The sequence below is a fragment of the Taudactylus pleione genome, unplaced genomic scaffold (genome assembly GCF_031769625.1).
Source record: "Taudactylus pleione unplaced genomic scaffold, aTauple2 ptg000041l, whole genome shotgun sequence".
NCBI classification, from domain to species: Eukaryota; Metazoa; Chordata; class Amphibia; order Anura; family Myobatrachidae; genus Taudactylus; species Taudactylus pleione.
This window is the reverse complement of record NW_028284443.1, coordinates 12,117,930-12,138,616: the sequence shown is the minus strand read 5'-3', so window position 1 is coordinate 12,138,616 and position 20,687 is coordinate 12,117,930. Positions and strand designations below refer to the sequence as shown.

Here is a 20,687-nt window from a genome sequence, read left to right as displayed (position 1 = left end):
ACTCTCACCCTACTCTCACACTCACACCCTGCTCTCACACTCACACCCTCAACCTGTTCTCGCTCTCACACCCTCACCCTGCTCTCACACCTTTACCCTCACCATCATGCTGTTCACCCACATTATCCACAGTGACGCCCACCTCTGACAAACTGCCCCCCCCACCTAAGGGGAGGGGCCCTGCCTATTTTGTCAGTCCCGGGCCCCATCAATACTGATGGCAGCCCTGGTGACACATAACACATAACCATATATATATTGTAATAGTCAATGTGGCCACACAAAAATAACCCTGTAAAGGGGAGGAGTTAGGACTCATTAAATCGCCACCCCCCAAAAAAAAAGTACAGTCTAGATCCGCCCCTGATGGTGACTGCATCCATTTCTGACACTTGCATTTCCTTAATCGCTGAGGTGGTAGAGGAAGGGGTGTGCCAAAGCAGTCAGACTACAGTAAGGGCATGTTAGTAATTGCAAACTGAGGCAGAAAGACACATATACACTGTCATTAACAATATTACTTGCAGGTAAGAGAGGACTGGTACAAGTACACACTAGCTGGTGCTGGCGACCAGTCATCATTAGCCATATCTGACTGGCTGATTGACCTCTGAAACTGATAGCTGCTTTCTTTATTGTTTGTGACCATATTATATTATTTTGTGGGCGTGTTTTAAAATGATTCTTTTGCTGCTGTTTTCCATTTGCAAGTAGGAAGTTTACACCTTCTGTATTATTTCAATCAAATGTAATAGCAAATGCGTTTTTTACAATCGATTGTGGCATCTCTGCAATTGATTGAAAAAGGGAAAGATTTTTAGACACAATCGATTGCAAATAGCACGATTGCTGCAATCAATTGCTGATGTATGGGGGCCTTTAGTTGTGGCTATGAAAGACTACTTAGTATATCTGGTGCATGTTCACATGATAGCAACTTGCAGTTGCTGCAGAATTTTCAGAACATTTCAAAATGCTCTGTATTGGATTAAGATCTAGGGCTTTACTGTATTTCCGAAGCTGTTGGATGTGAACAATTACAACGGCATTTGCAGTCAGTGTAAAGCATACCATGCTTTTCACGGACTGTGAGTGTTGTTTTAAATTTTCACCTCCAACCCACGGGGAAGCAGCTAAATTTGAAAGCCAGTGCTTCCTAAATAAAGTCCCTAGTGACTGTGGAGTCCATTGGAGTACACTGCTCATTGTTTATGAAATCATAGAATCAGTTTGAATTGACAGGTGCTTTGATATAACACAGTTTACAGCTGGAAAAATGTATTAGAAGATGGGGAAACTCAGAGCTGGATTAAGGGCGTGGAGGTAGAAAGACACAATGCCCAAAACCTCTCAGAAGCACACAATGCACTGTGCAGTCCTGTCTGTCTTAGGTGACCCGGGCCCCCCAAAGGCTAAATCCGGCTCTGAGTAAAATGTGGCCATAATGTAATTCACATTGTCAGCATTAATGGCATTTATACGATGTTCCATTACTATTAAGGGACTAAGAATTTGTGCACTAAAAAAACATTCCTTCTACCACTATACCACTACCATCAATGTTGACAAAAGGCATGATGGATCCATGGAATAATGATGTTTATGCCAAATTCTGATCCTACCATCTGCATGTTTCAGCAAAAAATGAGACTCGGCAGATCAGGTAACATTTTTTTAATGTATAATTGTCCAGTCTATTTGTGAGCCTGTATCCACTGTAGCCTCATTTTCCATTTGTTAGTGTATAAACTGGTGGAGTTTCTGCTGTTGTAGGTTATCCACTTTAAGGTTTAATGGGCCCGATTCAGAGATGGACTCAATTCATGTTAGGCTGCGATTTCTTATAGAATAAATCTAAGAAGACCATTTCCATTATCTAAGCACAGTGCAATTCCACTGGTGGTTAAGAACGTTCCACCATCGATGCACCATTGGTTGCTCCATCAACCCCTTCCGCAGTCTATGGGTCATGCAGATATCGTTCAGATATCCATTTCAAATACCTCAACAAATGGCCTCTGTGACTGCGGTGCTAGAAAAGAGAATGCAGCCCCATGCACTTACATGCCCATGACACCTCCATATCGCGCCCATTATATGGCATCTTTTTGCGTTCGCTTCAGGTCTCCTCCCATAATGTCCATGATTCACAGTGGCCTTTTCCAATGAGAATGATCCCCTATGCAACTATGATCACTGTCGTACAATTAGGTTCACACGTGCACAGTATAGAGGTCTTGGACATTTAGTGCATGCACAGTAGCAAAACATTGTTTAACTGGGCAATCATCGGCACTGCATCCAATTCTGCTCAATAGAACCTTCTATACTGTATATGTGAATCGGAATTGGTGTGAAGCGGAATTGGTATGAAATACAGAACCTTTTTGGTCAGTATGCTAATCCTCCCCCTCCCCCTATCCTGACCCTCCTTCTTTGGTGCCTAACCCTAACCTCCCCCCATAGTGCATGAACCTAACCTCCCCGCACTCTAAACCTCCCCCCTTAGTGTTTAACCCTAACGCTCCCCCTAGTGCCTAACCCCGCTACTTGCCTTCAGCATCCCGGCGGTCAGGATGCCAGCAGCGGTAATGTAAGCATCTGCATACCGACCGCCGGGATGCCGAACGCATCATTTTGTCTTTGTAATTTTTAAAATCGCTTATCTTCTAATACTGGACATCACCCACTCACACAATTTTCTACAACACAAAATCGCAGCGGACTAGTTTGTGCCTAGTTACACAAAACACATTTTTTCCTATTGTAGTTATAAAAAGAGAATTGAAAAAATTCACTAGTTCAAGCGGCAGCACAGACCCTTCACCATAACAAAGGGGAGTGCAGCTCAACACAGATACAACATTGGGAAACTGCTTGTGGTTAACAATCCCCATCCTAGTTATATATTATGTTAGAAGGTATATTTACTAAAATGATTATATCAGCTTCTCCAAATTCATGGTTGGGATAGACATACAGGCCTAAATATATACCAGACCATACTGATGAATGAAAAATATATTAAATTATTTATATATGGCAAGGAGAGTATAAAAAATGCATACATTCATGTGAAAGCGAAGGTTATGCAATATTTGTCTGCCTACCCACTAATCAGGCTGCCTCCACACTAATCAGGCTGCCTCCCCACTAATCAGGCTGCCTCCCCACTAATCAGGCTGCCTCCACACTAATCTGGGTTTGGATTATCTTGCACAGAGAATAGAAACATATGTACAGGCACGAAGGGACGGAGTTTTCCAAGCTGGTTGAATGAAAAGCAGGAATGGAAGAGAGTCAAATTAACCTAAATTACACTGTGGAAGACCTGCACAGGTACAATGTTACTGTATACAAACTGCAAAACCACCTAGAAGATACATAAACCCATGGAAGGCACTTTAAGATAACTTGTACACATTACAGTGATACCAAGACTAAGAAAGATGTCATTGTAGGCTGATTTATTTGCTAAACACATATGTAAATATTTTTATAATTTTAATATATTCAATATTACTATGAACATGTTAATTCCATGAGAAAATGAAAAAAAAATATTTAGAGAATATATATTTTAAGATATACAGTATTCCCTATATAGGTCATACCTTTTATTGAAATAATACTGACAAAAATGCTTAATAAAAACAAAATAAAATTTATTGAACAGCTAGGTTTTTTTTAATGTTTAAACTAAACATTACAATATTTAATTTCAGTGCAAAACACCTTGGAATATAATAAATTCACCTAGATTTATATATATATATATAATACTTTATAAAGTTACGGGTTGTGATTATCAAAAAGCTAACGACTACCTAATTAAGGTGCAGAAACAAGTTAATAGTTTCTTGGAAACATACCCTGTTAGGAGACCTAAAACATAATAAATATAGATACCAAAATTGATCTTGCACAAGTGTTTCATTAAAAAAAAAAAACTAAATCATTTAAAATGTATTACACAGAATATTTACAAGTATAGACAAATCTGTTTAACAATGAGTTCCAACAGAAGCAAATGTGGACATTTCACGACGTATAGTACTGAAAGGGGAAAGTTCCAGCTCTGTAGTATATTCATTGTCATTATCATCACTTGTTGCAGCTGAGGACTTCTGAATGCATTCATCACAACAGCAACAGCAGCATTCCATGAAAGCCCGACTAAAAGGCTTGCAAAGGCAAAACAGAAGGACAGGGGTAACACATGATTTAAAGAACAAAAGAAATTGGCTGATCAGATGAAGAAGATCCAACGTCTGCCTGGAGACCCCAGTGGACATATAAGCTGTTACAATGTTACAGATATTTTCAGGGATTATGCAAAATCCATACAAAATTGTGAGGGCTACTACAGTACAGTTCATCTGACTTTCAAGTTGAATTTGACGCTTATTTCCTCTTGTACAAGCTTTTTCTGCTCTTCTGATTTTTCTTGCTGTTACCAATGAGCATGTTATTGTAAAAAGAGTGGGCAAACAGAAATAACAGCCAAAGTACCACCATAGTCTTGCACTGTCATATGTAAGAGCTAAGACATAAATACTATCCGGAAGATCAGTTGAAATTTTAACAACACAGCGCTCAGAGACAGTGTTGACATTTATTGCCGACTCATCCTTGGTTAACTGCCGAAGGACGACCTCAGGCAGGGCTAAAAGGAGAGCACCCACCCATATAACAGCTAGCTTGGCAGTAGTGGATGTGCAGTTCTCGATCATTTCGTAATACATCTGTACATTAGTGGCAGCACGGAAGCGGTCAATGCAAAGTGCACACAGTGTAAATGTGGTGACTCCGAGAGAGGCTACCTGAAAGACAAGTAAATCAAAATGTGAACATGATGTAAAAATACAATACACTTCCTAATACATATTGAAATTAGACACAAACATTGCATGTAATTAGACAAAAAGGATACACAAGACATGAAAAACAATTGTAGCAGTCAAGATCCAAATTTAGTGTGCTTTGTGATAAACAACTGATCTAATTAATTTATATTTTTTTTAACACAGTGAAGTTTTTTTTTTAAAATACTCTATTACTTTTATCTAGTATATCTAAACTGTGACTGTACACCGCTGATGATTGTAATCTAACAGATGCCAATGCTGGGTTAAGCTCAATAGTGCTGGTAGAAATAAGGATTCCAAGGATCAGTTATGTGAAATATATCACATTCTAAATAAAATGAACATGTTCCATATTAGTTAGTTGCATACATGCAGATTGTCAGGTATAAAAAGGTGTGTAAGACAAGAGCTCAATGTATCCCCAAGATTGTTACCTGTATTACTATTCTAATACTACAATAGGATTGTAATTAACTACAGTATCTACCACTAGAAAAATACTATAAGTTCACTAAGGTAATAATAGCATGTACAAATAATACTAACTGACTTGCAAAAACAAGATTCTCATATCTTTTATATTAAAATGTATACTTCTTTAAGTCTAATTATTCTTTTATCCCATGTTATATCTAGATGTACGTCCTTGTCTCCAGTTACATATCTTTCTGTCCAGTGCTATATGCCAAACAAAAGCTTCCCACCTTACTCCCATTGGTTGTGCCTAAAAGACCACCATCAGGTGGCTGGAATGCTTGTAATGACAAAATACTTATCATCTAACCAGTTTGGGCACATTAGGAGGTCTATTAATCATTATGTGGCAATAGAAGAGATTTGCTATCACAACTTATTGCAGTCATATGCTGGGTACACACTGACAGATATACTGGCCAATCAATTGATCGACCAATATATCAGGTGCCCGTCGGGCAGTGTGTACCAGTGATATGTCTGTGAACACCGTAGTTCACAGACATTTATAACGTCAGCTGTGCTGCACAGCCAATGGCAGATATATCTGTCCATTGGGCTATGTGCACGGGCGGTCGGTACTCTTGCAGCAGAGGCCGCAGGGAGGGGGTTGGGACACACCCCTCGGTCAACAGGACCCGCGGCCAAAGACATATGATGGTTGTTCAGTGTGTATGAACGACCATCATCTGCAGATATTCTTCAGCTGGTTACTCACTGGTTAGATATATCTTCAATTGCTGCAATTTATCATTAAAAGTTCATGGGGACAGCTGAGTGATACTGGGTTTGTTGGCCAGTTGGAAGGGTCAATTCAATTAGGTGCGAGTTCTTTGCACCGCAAGAAAAATCCAGCTGTACGCCCCCTCATAGGGTTGCGATTAAAAATGTGTGATGCCAAGGTGAGATCGAGCCACCAGGGGAGAAATTGTGTGCCGTTACCTTTGTTTCTATGCAGTTGTAATGGCAATTCTCCCACTTCACACCTAACTGGATTGACCCCTGAGTCAGCTGACATTGCTAGGTCACACATGTACTGCACTGGAATCCCTATATTTAGTGACAGATTTTGACACGTGTTAAATAGGAAGAAGCCCTAACTATCATCAATATCATAAATAGACTCCTAGAAGTTATAACTTTTTTATTTCTATGTTTAAAGTAACTTATCCTGGATGATTATGTCAAGCACATGGAGATCAAAAAAGGTCAATAAGGAACCACAAAACCTATGGATTCACAATCTTCTTTTGTGCACAAACTCACTCGCTTTTCAATAAAGGGCATTCCAAGGGGGCAGGAGTGAGAAGCTGGGGGTTGTGGTCAGATGCAGAGGGGTGTGGTAAGAAGCAGGGGCCTGTGGTGAAATGCAGGGGGCAGTAGTAAGATGCAGGGGGCAGGAGTAAGAAGCAGGCGGCTGTTGTGACATGCAGGTGATTGTGGTGAGATGCAAGGGACTGTGGTGACATGGCGTAGGCTGTTATGAGATGCAGGGGCCTATGGAGAGATTAAATTGCTCCTGTGCGAAGCAGCGGTGGGTCGCTAGTTTAAATGCACTTCTTTAAATATGTTCCCTTTGACTCTGTATTTCACTAAATCATGTTCCACAAAAAAAAAATTTGTTTTTCTAATCCACACTTAACAAGTACCAACCCCAAAGCTCATTATTTTGGCCCATAAATCCATGCACTTCCTTGTAAAAGTAGTGTCATTACGCAGAAGCAGAAACATGATGAAAAGAGGATTTCCACTGCTGCTTTACAGTTGTGTTGTCAATAAAGGACTTTAACTTGGCATGTACAGACCACAAATTTAGGAATAATACTTTTAAATATATTAACATGTGATGTGTATATACGGTAGTTTGCAAAATGCAGTGACGTTGTAGAATAGGATATGCGCCACTCATCAATGAAAGGTAGCTGGTACTATTTGCCACCTCCAAGAGTTATCAGCATCCCCTTAGAGTAAAAGTGGTCATGGGTGTATTTGCCCTTTGGGCGCAGGTTGAACTGGGAAGGAGATAAAAACTCTTTAAACACCAATAAATGTCTGTTTTGGGTAGAGATGTGCGGTTCGGTTCTCGGAGATCTTAATCAACCCGAATTTCGGGAATCTGGAAAGTTCAGAGTCGCGTTTCTGATCTCCTGAGGAGATCCGGACAGATCCAAGTTGCGGTTCTGATCTTCCAGCGGTTCGGAATGCAGATTTTTAAAATCCGAATTTCGTGTTTTAGATTACAAAAATTACATAATTTTAGCTGTTGTTAAAAACTTGTCAATTTTTTTTTTTTTTTCTAAAAAACCCAGATCCAAAACACTTGAGGGTGGTTTTTCAAAACCAAAACATGAAGCTGAATCCAGAAAATTAAATATTTTCTAACAATGTGGTAAGCATTTTTCATTTACTGTATTAATTCAAAAGCACTTAAATCAGAGGCGTTTTATTTTCTCAATAATGTGCAAACACACAAATGCAGTGTAATGCTCTATTGGGTAACAGCTGCTATGGCGTATGATATCTGAATGGGCCTGTCAGCTAGTGTAATCAGACAATATCTGAGTGCCGACAGTCAGCAGGGAACTTTATAAGCTACTTGCTCTATATAACTGTATACATGTATAGTGCACCCAGCTCACATCGAAATCAGTACTGTAGAGTGCAGTAAGGGCAGGTGACTTTGTATTCAGGGCCGGATTATAGGCGGGGCGAACAGGGCGGTCGTCCAGGGGCCCCCACACATAGAGGGCCCCCACACACTGACCCACTCCCCCACTACAATAGAGGCCAATTCCCGGGATCGGGGGCATCCCGGGATTTTAGGCCAAAAACGCCTGGATTGACTGCCCATTGCGCAGTTTAGCCGGGCAGCATGAAGCACTTTGCTTAGACCGGCCCTCGGCGGCGAGCATGCAGCACGGTGTGCAGGCGCTGTGTGGCATAGTGGGCGTGACTTCAGAGGTCACGCAGCACGCTGCGCAGCCCCACGCCGGCCCACCCCCTCAGCGGCTGCGGAGGTGAGCTCTGCAGAGTGGAGATTGAGTGGGGACCGGGGGAGCCCGAAATGAAATGCCACAGTGGCCTCCTTAGCTGGACTCCGGACTGTCGATGCCGCCGCCGCCGCCACTGCTGTGTGAAGAGGATGAAGAATTGAGGAGCAGAACGGAGGCTGTTCTGTTTGCTGCCTGGAGGGTGAGTTTATTAATGTGTTTGTTTTTCTTTTTTTATTAGTGTGGTGCTGGCTGGGGCTGCCATAAAAGTAGTTTTATTTCTGTGGGGGCCCCTAAAAGTTAGATTTTTTTTTGTGCTGTGGGCCCCACAAGTTTGTTGCCCAGGGGCCCCCACAGACCTTAATCCGACCCTGATTGTATTGAATACAGAAAGGGAGTTTTCAAGCTACTCACAACAATACTAGATTGTGTCAAGTAGTTTGTAAACTGTTCCTTTCTGTTAGAGCTCTAACTCTTTTGACCATGTAGTCATGTATAGATCCTTACTAATTAAGCTCCTGTCCCCAAGTCAAGAATGAACTAATCAAATGGCAAACTAGTTGTAAATAAATCATTTTAATCTAGTAACATTTAAGGTGCCTTTATAGTATCATCTTAAAAATGGGACAAGTTAAGCGAATATATTTATGACTAATTCTGGAGGGCAGTTTCATTTGCTGGGATGTATTTGTATTTATGTGGTAAGTAATTTTCATGGGCAGGGCCCTCTGTCTTCTAGTTCCTTCCTCCGCACTATGACACCTGTGCATTGTATCTTTTGTTTCCAGAGCCATTCAGTGACTAATATTGTATGTCTACCCTTACCTTGTGTACAGGCTCACTGAGTGCCAAACTGCCTCCCCTTTCTGCGACTTACCATTGCATGCCCTCCAAGATAGTGAATTGCCCTACCCCCCACTTCCTGTCCTTGTCTTACCTAGCCTGTCATTTTATTGCTGTATGTTGATCACTGACATGCACATTTGCACTATATTGTACTATTGATGTGAAGTTACACTCTTAATGTACTGTATATTCCTTGTTCAATGCTCCAGAAACTCTGTAGCTCTTTAAATAAAAGATAATGTGAATATATATCTTATATGTAAAATTAATTGGTCTGTTTGTTTGCCTGTCCGGTTATGCATTCAGACACCCCTGCACCGATTGGGATGAAACCAATGCGAGGTGGTCCAGTTGGATCCTAACGGTATATGCTGGACAGAACTTCATCCAGGGAGCTTGTTCTGAGCCTTCCACTGGATGGATTTGGACAATATCACATAATAAAACTTAATTACTTGAAGATACACCCCTGCACTGACTGGGATGAAACCAACGTGAGGTGGTCCATTGGTATCGTAGCCAGGTTTTGGGGTGATTAGGGTCCCGATCAGACCTCCAGTTGGTGTACGCTGGGCAGAACTTTGACCCGGGGAGCTTGTTCTGGGCCTTCCACTGGATGGGTTTGGATGAAAACTTCACAGAGGGGTGGCAATTGGTCTGGGACGCCTAAATGAGTGTTTGGGGTCCTGGTCGGACCTCATGGTGGAGTGCGCCAGACAGAACTTTTTGACCCAGGAAGCATTATTTTTGGGCCTTCCACTGGATGGATTTGGATGCTGGGTACTTCAGCTAAAAAATATTATATATATATATGTACCGATAGAAGATGCAGCACTCCTTGCACTTAATAACGATCCAGGACAACGGCATAATCATATAGCAACTTTTCAGTGCTTTTATTGTTGCACTGTCATCAGCCTGATGACAGTGCAACAATAAAAGCACTGAAACATTGCTATATGATTATGCCGTTGTCCTGGATCACTATTAAGTCCAAGGAGTGCTGCATCTTCTATCAGTACTTGTGAGTAACTAGTGCGGGCACCCTGCCACATTGATATTTCTTCAGGAGAGCCAGACCAAAACAATATGTATATATTTTATTAGTTCTATTAGACTGCATTTTACAATTAGACTACTACACTGTGTGAACACATCTCTTCCCCACCTAACAATTATTCATTGATATAAGTCTCTAGTTACTCCACTTCAACTGACATAACACTTTCACTCCTAATTAATTTTCAGAACCAGCAATATAAATATTAACATGCTAAGTAATTCATTGTCAATTATTCTGCTACTATTGTGTGAGACATGGAGTACAAGTTTGTGGTAGTTAAACTGTAATCATTTTTTTCAATATGCAAGACGTGTAAAAGTAAGGTTTAGAGGGGGTGTTATTTATCTTTTACATGGAACAGTTTTATGGACATCTTATTTTAATAAAGTCATATTTTTTTTAATCTATGCAGTATGTACTGTATCAAAGAACACAAAGCTTATTGTTTACAGATTCACACTAATCTCTCATTAAGGGGGTCTATTCATCATTACTTAATTTATACAAATGCAGGTGAAAATTTAAGTTTTCACCTACATTTGTATAAATTATGTATCAGGACCATTCATTATAAAGGTAATGCAGGAGAGATCACGGATATCTCCTGCTTACCTTTCAGCCCCGATGTTGCCCGCTGTCCCTATACACTATTATGGGCACCTAAATTCAGCAAGCGCCGAAAGTTCCATATTTTCAGAGTTTGACCGCGGGAATGTTTGACATCTTGTTTTTGTTCCCTATGGGAAGGAGTCCAGGGTTGCGATGAGGTATCCATCCAGATCCCTCTGCCACTGCATGGCTCCTTCCGCTGGATGCCGGGGTTTTGTGTGCCTAAATGTACCCCAGTTCATGCAGGCACACTAGCACTGCAGAGTCAGACTCGGCAGTAGAGATAAATGGTTCGGTTTTGGCTCGGTTACGTTTGGATCTGAAAAACAAATCTTACCGGAGTCCAGTTCTCACATGTTTTGGATAGACAACACGATAAACCCTAACTTGCACTAATTCTGAAAAAAACAACAGAATAGAACCAAACTGCTCATCTTCACTCGGCAGTGCTAATTTTCACTGCTACTTAGGTAGCGGTGAAGATATTCGCGGGGACAGCTGATCTTTGGATCAGCTGTCTCCGCGCCAGAGTAAAGATTAATTTCTCCAGGGCTCTTGGTGAGACAGAATTTTAATTATTGGGGAGCCAGGAAGAATAGGAACCTAAGCAGGAAAGAAGTTCAAAACATCATTCATAAACTGAATAAAACATACTTCTAACCATAGAGATAAACATAAAACTATATATTTGACATCATACTTGCTTGATACCAACAATTTATACTCATGGGTATAATAAAAGAACAATAATTAAAGCATGGACAAAACTAAGAAAAACAATATTTGAAATGCATTGATTATCTTGTCTGAAAGCTTCACTGGAGCAGAGTGTACCATGTAATTAATGAGTGTTTCCACAAGAACACAATGTATTTTTATCTAGCGAATGTTTCTGAATGCTGCATATAGTGCTCAAAATGGCATGAAGCAAAGTGACTGCATGACAGGAAGTTTGTGTGTTCATAGATCTATTCACTCACACTATGTTTATATTATCAATATGCATATTAATATTCTGTGAGACTGTGATAAAGTACTCTGCAATAATGCCCCTTATTATTCATGGAGCCTCCAGGGCTAATTCATGCAAAATTGTGCCTATGGGGCATATTCATCTTTAAGCGCCATCAGCCTACTGTTAATTAGGTATATGACTCGCCCTCGCCACTAGTTGTGGTGGCAAATACAAAACTAATTGTGCAATTCAGTATTAGGTGCGGTGACAGCTGCTCCATAGAGCAGCTGTCCCTGTGAGCCCCACTACTGCTATTTTCGCCATTAATTAGTAGCAGCAAAACTTTACACCACTGGATTTGACCCTGCAGTGTTACTGAGCATGCGCAAGCTGAATTTACGCATGCATACAGAGAGGGCTAAAGGGGGTGGAGGGATTAGAATGGATCTCTTTTAACTACTATGACCTCCTTCTCAAAAGAAGGAATGGGGCTCTGGAAACTAATGTCATCTGAACGTAGTACCAGTTCCTGCAAACCCTCTCCAAAAATGTTTGGTATTCAGAGCTTGATGAATTTAGATTCCCATTCTATTGTATGTGGACTGGGAGCCTGATTCAGACCCGCTTGCGAGCGGGTCGATGGCCCCCTACTGCGCATGTGCCACCTCTGGCGTGCACATGTGCAAGACCCGTACTGCGACGGCAGCTCCATCGCAACGGGTCTCGCTACAAGACGGGACGGCTATCGATGTTGATTGACAGCTCGCCCCGTTTTGTAGGCAGGGAGGGGGGGTGGTGACTGTACAAACTCAGGTGTTCCCTTAGGGTTCCCAGTAGGGTGGCCCTACTGACATCACTCGTGATGTCAGTAGTGGACTTCCTGCTCTATTAGAGCAGGAAGTCCACTCGGGCTTGCAAGAGCAGAGACCCTACCACAGGGTCCCCTTGCAAGCCCGATGGTCGCAATAATCGCGAGTCGCGACCATCGCCAGGTCACCCACAGCTTAGCAAGCGGCCTGGAGGCCGAAAAAAAAAAACCCCGCCCTGATTCAGAGCGAGCGCTCGCAAACAGTGAGCGCCTCTGAATCAGGCCCTGTGTTCAGTTTTAGGACTGTCAGGTAAGCAGATTTCAGTGACATGTCCTACATTACCAACACAATGAATAGTCAGTTACTCCAATATGCATTATGGACATGGAAAGTAAAATTTCTGTGTCTACAGTATAATTGAATGATAATTAGATCCTTATATGTGCTGTATGCTAAGGTGGGGAGGAGCCAAGCAGAAGCCGTTTACTACTTAACCATGTCAAAATGCAGTCTACCTCAGCTTCTTGCATCCTCCAATTCTCCCAACCATGCCTTCTGCCATTAGCTCCCCTTACGTCTTCCGCTTGCCTCCTCCATCCCTTTACTGTAAGCTCCATGAGCAGACCCTCCTTCCTCCTGTTCTCATTACCTACTTCCCTTACACAACAGTTACACTCTGAACCTCCACCAGCTCTCTGCCACTGGACTCCACTCCTTTGTTGTTTTCTTTTCTTCTGATGACCTAGACCAGTTATCTGCACCCACATTAAAAGATATAGGTTTCAGCCTATGCTGACTATTTTCATTGCTCCCCTTGCATCAGTGGCAGTGTTGAGTGTCGTAGTGCTATTTGTGTACTGTACTGTCTTATTGTACAGAGAAGCCCTCTGTACAGTGCAGCGGACCACTTGTGGTGCCCTATAAATAAAGTCTAATTATAATACCAACAACAACAATAATAATACAATTGTGGCTTCTGATCGGTTTTCCTTCCCTGATCCTGCTGCCATTTCAAGAGGTGAATAAAAATATTTACCACTTTAGTAGGTAATGACTTCAAAGTAACTTCCTACCCATTTTCACATACTTGCAGAAAGAGCTTTAAATTATTATTATTAAAACAGATAGCTTTTTGACTACTGCACAAATGGGTGTGGATTAACAGGTCCACAGTGTCTAGGTAGACACCAGATTTTATACAGTCAATAGGTCGATTGGGACAAAAGGTCTACACACTAAAGGTCGATATGTAAGAAAGTCGACAGGTAAAAATGGTCAACATGAAAATGGTTGACACAAAAATGGTCAACATGATTTTTTTAAAATGTTTTTTAACCCTAATCTTCATCCTAACCCTCCCCTTGGTGCTTACCCCTAACCCTTCCTGTTGCGTTACCCTAAACGGTGGGGTAGGTGCCTGACCCTATCTGTCCCTTCAAGTGTCTAACCCTTAAAAAAAAAATTGTTTCAATCATGTCGAAAAATGTATGTCTACCATTTTCATGTCGACCAATTGACCCTGTCAACCATTTTTACCTGCTGACCTTCCTACATGTCGACATTTAGTGTGCAGACCTTTTGTCCTAGTCGACCTACTGACTGTCTTACATCTGGGGGTAAATTTACTAAAGTTCGATTAGATTCATTTTTATGAACCTCTGAAATCTCCTGAGATCGAATTGAACAGCAAAATCCCTTAGCAAATCTCAAATTTACTAATAATGGATTTTAGTAACCCTGCTGCTCTCACCATTGACTTCAATGGTGGGAGCCGTTCATTGGCTGAGAGAGGCGGGGGCTGACCTCTCTCAGCCAATGAACGCTCAGACATGGCACTACAAAGGGAAAAGCCATGTCTGAACTCTTCATTCGGGAGGTCGTGGTTTGTAACTAATTCGTGGGTCGGATTTTTTTTATTTTTTTATTTTACGAATACCAAGGATGCCTACAGGGAGAAGAGGACCGGTCCAGGTAATGTAGGTGAGTATGTGTGAGTGAGTGTGTATGTATTAAACTATACTGTCACAGTGTGTGTGTATTGTGTTTATTTAAACATTTCTGTACAGGTGAACTACAGATACCAGCTGGCCCTTAATGCCCCGCATGCTGAGACCTGCAGTTCTACTCGTAAAGACAATGTTTACTATTCTCTTTTTACACTATCAAACTGGCAACACTGCCCACGGGTGCCGGGGATAGCCCCAGGCTATCAGCCTAGGCCTGGGGTGCCCTGGAGAGGGGGAAACCTTTATTGGGGAGGTCCCCAACTCCCCAGGGATCCCCAGCCTGGGCTGACTAGTGGTCAGGAGTAATGTTTTGGCCGGAGAACCCGGTGATAGGGTTTCCCTGGCTGTGACATTACCCCTCTGCTAGAAAGGGTGCGGTGCTGGCTGTGGAAACTACAGGGGAACCCTATGCATTTTTTCCCTTGTAATTCCAGAACCAGGACAGGATCAGAGCCTGGTGCTTATTGTGCTAAGTACAGGGGAACCCTGCGCAATTTTTTTCCCTGTACTCACACAACCACGACTGGATATGAAAAATCCAGGGCAGGACCCCACGTCATTTTTTTTTTACATTTACTGTAAAAAGCTTGTAAAGAGTTAGATACATGCATACATCAGTGAGATGCATGCATGTATCTGTGTGAAATTGAACTGCTCATGCTGAAAAGTATGAGGTTCTTCTATTCATTTGGGGATTTGCAGTTCGATTTTGATTTATTTTTTCATTCGATTTGCAAATCGAATGTTCGTAAATGAAGGGATACTATTGTCTTCTATGGGAAAACATCGATGTTTTTCAGATATTCGATTTCATTTGAAATACCTTTTTCTATTCGATTTGACAATCGATTTGGCCTTTAGTAAATCCCTTGATAAAAAAATCAAAACTAAAATCGAGTGCAAAAATCGAACAGAAAACAAAATCAAACCTTTGTAAATATACCCCCTGGTGTCTATCGAGACATTGTCCACCTTTTTACGGTCCATCTATAGTCCGGAATCTGCACAAATTTCTTTGGCAAACTTTTGAATCTTTATTTTAGAATTAGCCACAGCACCCTGAAAGCACTACAACTTCACTTTTGTCTTGTGGGCGAGGATAAGATGCAGAGGAAGTCAACAGGGAGATCAGAGTATATGTGGTTAAGTACACACTGTGCAGTGCTGTTGTTTACTGTGGATCTGGTGTAGACAGCATGATTATTTGTATATTTAACCAAATACCACAGGTCCCATGAGGATGTTTTAGCTAATGGATATATAAAAGTAATTCACACTCAATTAATAAGCAAGAATTGCCTTTTATAAGATGTGTAGAACTAGAACCGAATAACAACTTTAGCAAAATGTTAACAAAATTAGCCATATGCACACCATGCAAAGACTGGTCTGACTTCTCTTTCTTCTGAATTGCAGGTAATCTGCTACCACTGTTCTCATCAGATGCTGTTACCTTGATTGCTATTGCGCAGTTTAAAAAAAATGATTTTTAGGTAATCTGCTACTACTTTTATATTAGCTGACATTACCATAAATGAAGTAGGATTTTTTATTTTTTTTGGTGAATGTGTGATGGTCTACTCCCATCTCAATATTTGTTTATCTAAAGCTAGGCATACACGTCCAGACAAAATGCCTGTCAGACCGACAGACATTTTATCTGGCAGCATGCCAGCCGCATATGTCTGCGGCATACACTGAGATTTCTCACAGTGTATTAGCCTGACCCAGTGACCCAGTGTATCTGCTCTCCACCCCCGGGGAAGGAGACATTTCCCTGTTCCTTCCAGGGGAAGAAACTAAGGAAATGTCTGTCTGTTGGCCGCTGCTGGGCATACACTGCCCGATGCGGCCGACAGTTTACCCCTTAAATATCGCATCGGACGGGCATACTGGACAATCCGGCATACCCGACCGAGCAATATTTAACCCTTGGTCACCCGCACACATGCTACAATTACCGGGGCGATCCACGGATATCGGGCGGATCGCCCCGACAATTGTGGCGTGTATGGCCAGCATTAGACTTTATTGCATCCCAATCTAGTGTGTGTTGAGTACTGGGGGAGGGTTCCCAATCAGTGAACACACAGACACATGTTTGCAGCTATACTTATTAGTGATCTGTTAGGCTGTATAGCCTTTGGCTGCTAAAGTTAGTGTTAGTTATTAAATTGTAAGTACACTTATAATCTAACACTTTGAAACTAAGACGGAGTTACGCTGGAATTAAACTGGAAAACAAACTGAAAGAGAACATCCTGAAAGCCAGAACACTGTCTGAAGGACATCAAACATACTTGTGGGAATAAGCCAATTCACCATCACTAACAGCTGCTGTCTGTATATCCAGGAAACTCTTTACTGCACTCCCTTTTTAAACATTGCAAGTACTTCCCAAACTCAGTGCTGCCCTTACTGATTGGCTTTGTACATTGTAATTTTTGCCTTCGTGCTACTGAACATCCTGTTTGAACTCTATTGCCTCTTTCCATTGCTTCACATATATCTACTTTAACATTCTTTATTTTAGTAACTAATTCCTGCTCCCACTACTCAACTACTTTTCTTTATATTTCACCTTTGGAGCTGCGCTCATACATTAGCAGCACTGTTCTTTTACCTGTATTTTGAACATCTAACCACATTTATCCACACTATCTCCACATCATACAGCCTCCACTCCAGTTTTCATCTCACTTATTACCTCATCCACAGCATGAACACCTTTACTTCAATCACCCCCTTATTCAGTGTCTACATAAGCCTCTGCTTTACCTACTTTTTCCACCCCTATCCTCCCCCTCTAGTCTGCTCCACTTGCTGTTCCACCTTTTTTCTCTCACCAGTCTCCCTTCCAACCCTCTACTTCTCTCAACCACCCTTCCTGTTCCTCCACTCTTAACCACCTTCCTCCCTCCATGGACTTGCTACCCCACCACTAAGCCCTATTACCTACTGTCTCTGCCGGTCCCCTCTAGGGCTGCCATGAAAAGTCCTGGATCCAAGTATAGCAACATCCTGGGGGTCCCCTCCTGGAGGAGGCGTGGCCACTGCATGTTGGGGATGGCTGCACCTCTCTGTGGGTGGGCATAGCATGTAAGAAGCACCCACTTCCAGGAGCATGGCATAGCATCCAGCAGCCGGGACTATAGTACTCACTATTAGGATGGCGGAGCAGTCCCATAATAGCCACATTTTTAGCTGGATGTATTTAGATGCTAAAATGTAACAGGCAAAAATTAAAGGGAAACTACTTTATTTTGTACATTTATCATGCAAATAACACATAAATAAAATCTATTTTTGTCATAGAGATAGATGAACGAAGGACTTATTTTTGACATAACACAAGGTCATCTTATAACATACACATTCTGCGGCATATATCCTAACCCACTGCTCCATGCTCCTTCCTCACTATCTACCCATCTGTCTCGCCCGTCTGTCTGTCTGCCCCTCCCCTTTAGAATGTAAGCTCTCACGAGCAGGGCCCTCTTCCCTCATGTGCTTTGCCTCCCCTACTTATAGTATCACGTACTCCTAACTCCCCAATTGGCACCTAACACTTGGTTGCTAATGCCCTGCTGCTTGTGCTATGCAGCAATGTTTATAAACCATGTCTTTGGCCTGCATTGTTTTGTATTACTGTTTTTTCTTGTGTGCTCATTTATGTACTGTGTAAGGCGCTGCAGAATCTTTGTGGCACCATATAAATAAAGGATAATAATAATAATAATTTAGATTACCTGTTAGCAATATACACATTTTCTGGAGAGCTGTTCCTCTCCTTAGCCTAGAACTATTCCCATTTTGAGACACTGTTTAAAACCCATCAAATTAATTGCTGAAAAAAATATAATAATGGATTTATTGTAGTAACATCTGTGTTAACGGTATACACTAATCATAATAACAATTGTGATATCTTATAGTTGTTAAGTCGGATATAAAACACAGGAGTAATAGCTAATTTAATGGCAATTTGTGTACCAATAATCTTGAAGGCATAGCTGCTAATTATCTGGATTTATTTACTGATAAGTCATTAATATTGACTAGTACTTTTAAGTTCTACCCAATTATTATACCTTCATTGATCCGACCATTGCCTTAGCACCACCTGAAACCACTAATCCTTCCGTATTGCTGTCACACATAGACCACTATACATATAAACAAAGCCCAATGAAAATGGAGAGAGAGTGAGACTATTTTCAGCAGTGTACCCAACGTTAGATAGATGAATTGCACCTGCTGTGGCACAACATTTTTTTATTACAAAGCAGAGATTTGTCACAAATATACATTCTCTTTCATCCTTAGCCATTGTGCACAATTCACTGCAATAAATGCTGCTGAATCTGTAATTATTACAAAATAAATAATTGCAGATAGTACCAGAGTTTTCATTCAACTATGGTCATCAGCAAATAGTCTTTAATTTTACCGAGTCATGCTGACCTTATTTTAGCACTATTATAACTAATGGGTCCCATACTTTTGCAACGGGATTGCCGTACTAGGTCAGGGCTGGGGAATCAGGATATTCAACATGTTCAAAAGCTCAATTCCCGGTTTCTGACTTGAAAATGGATGGCATGTTAGGGATTTTTAACACATTGAATTTGTCCCGATCCGCTGTGGATCGACAATTTTCAATGTCTGTGGATCAAGTGTTTGGGTCACTGATCGACGGGTCGGCGTCGGCAAAATGGGGTATCACGGCTCAGGTGTTTGGGGCCCTTAAGTGTGGTCTGAAGATTTCATTAAGATGTCTGAGGCAATGGTGGCTTAAATTTGTCCATCTCCTACCCAGTAGTAACTATCCATCGGCTAAGCTTCATGACTCAGGTTCTCATCATTGAGATGACCATTCTCACTTCCATGGGCCTTCCGCTCCGGAGTTTAAGTCTCCCTACAATTAGACAATGTTGCTTTGGAGCCTAATATGCATTGAGCAGGTCTGTTTGAGCCCTAAGAATGAGTGCTGCTTTTTTCTTGTATACTGTGGTACTACCTATTTGAGTTTGTAATTTGGAGATGTTATTTATATCATATCTGTTGTAGTTGTCTCAATTGTTACATTCTCTTATTTTATACAATACATTATTTATTCCACACATGAAGATGGCACAAGTATTATTTCCTGTGACTGCATGCAATCTCCAACATTAGAATCACTCAGTTGAAAAAAAATAAAACAATCTGCATAAGCAATGTATTCAATACAGCAGCGACCAATAATAAAGTGGAATTGATAACCCCACAAAACAATAGAAAGAAGTGATAGGTTGCAATATTAGTGCAATACAGTTATGGCAATACATTAATACACCATTGTGCCACAATAGTGTCTTATATAACCCTAAATGGCATACACATATTTCATATATATATGTGTCTGCCCCTTGAAGTAGCTGATAAATGTAAAGTTATGTCCCTAATGGTAATAATTCTGCTGCTTACACATTAAATTGAGTACAATTGGGCTAATTAAATACTGGGGGACTAGATGCTAAAATATTGTTTTATAATTGTATAAGTTATCAGCAAAACTATATCTCAACTATGGAATACAGCTTTGAGCACTGGTTTATAAGAAGGACATATCAGCAATGAATTAAAGGCAGGCAACCTAATTTAAACAGAGTGGGTTAGACATTACAGAAAGGTTAGACAAATTGGAAAAGGCACCTTTGGTTTGAAAGAATTACTTTATATAATTATATCAAACCAAAGTCAATACAAGAATTTATTTAACAAACTTTTTATACCGAAGACAGGTGACAAGGTGACATTTACTGATACTGGTAGAGAGAATGTTACAACATCAGCAATTTTTACTTGTAAGGGAGGTCAGATTTTGAACTCATTACCATAATACAGTGGTTCTCAAACTCGGTCCTCAGGACACCAAACAGTACTCGCTTTCCAGGTCACCCAGCAGGTGCACAGGTGCATTCATTACTCACTGACACATTTTAAAACATGCACTGTTTGGGGACCTGAGGACCAAGTTTGAGAACCTGTGCCATAAGGTAATTTATTAAAGAGGATTGAACTG

At 41.1% G+C, this 20,687-nt stretch overlaps 1 protein-coding gene across 1 annotated transcript in view; it reads right to left on the bottom strand.

Moving 5' to 3' along the window:
• Window positions 1–3,679: 3,679 nt before the first annotated feature.
• The window catches only part of GPR37 (G protein-coupled receptor 37), a 36,655-nt gene continuing 19,647 nt past the window's right edge, over window positions 3,680–20,687 (bottom strand). Inside the window, exon 2 of the mRNA XM_088455958.1 lies at window positions 3,680–4,823. Coding sequence (XP_088312084.1) covers window positions 4,005–4,823 — 819 coding nt within the window. The 3' untranslated portion in view covers window positions 3,680–4,004. The remainder of the gene's footprint in view (window positions 4,824–20,687) is intronic.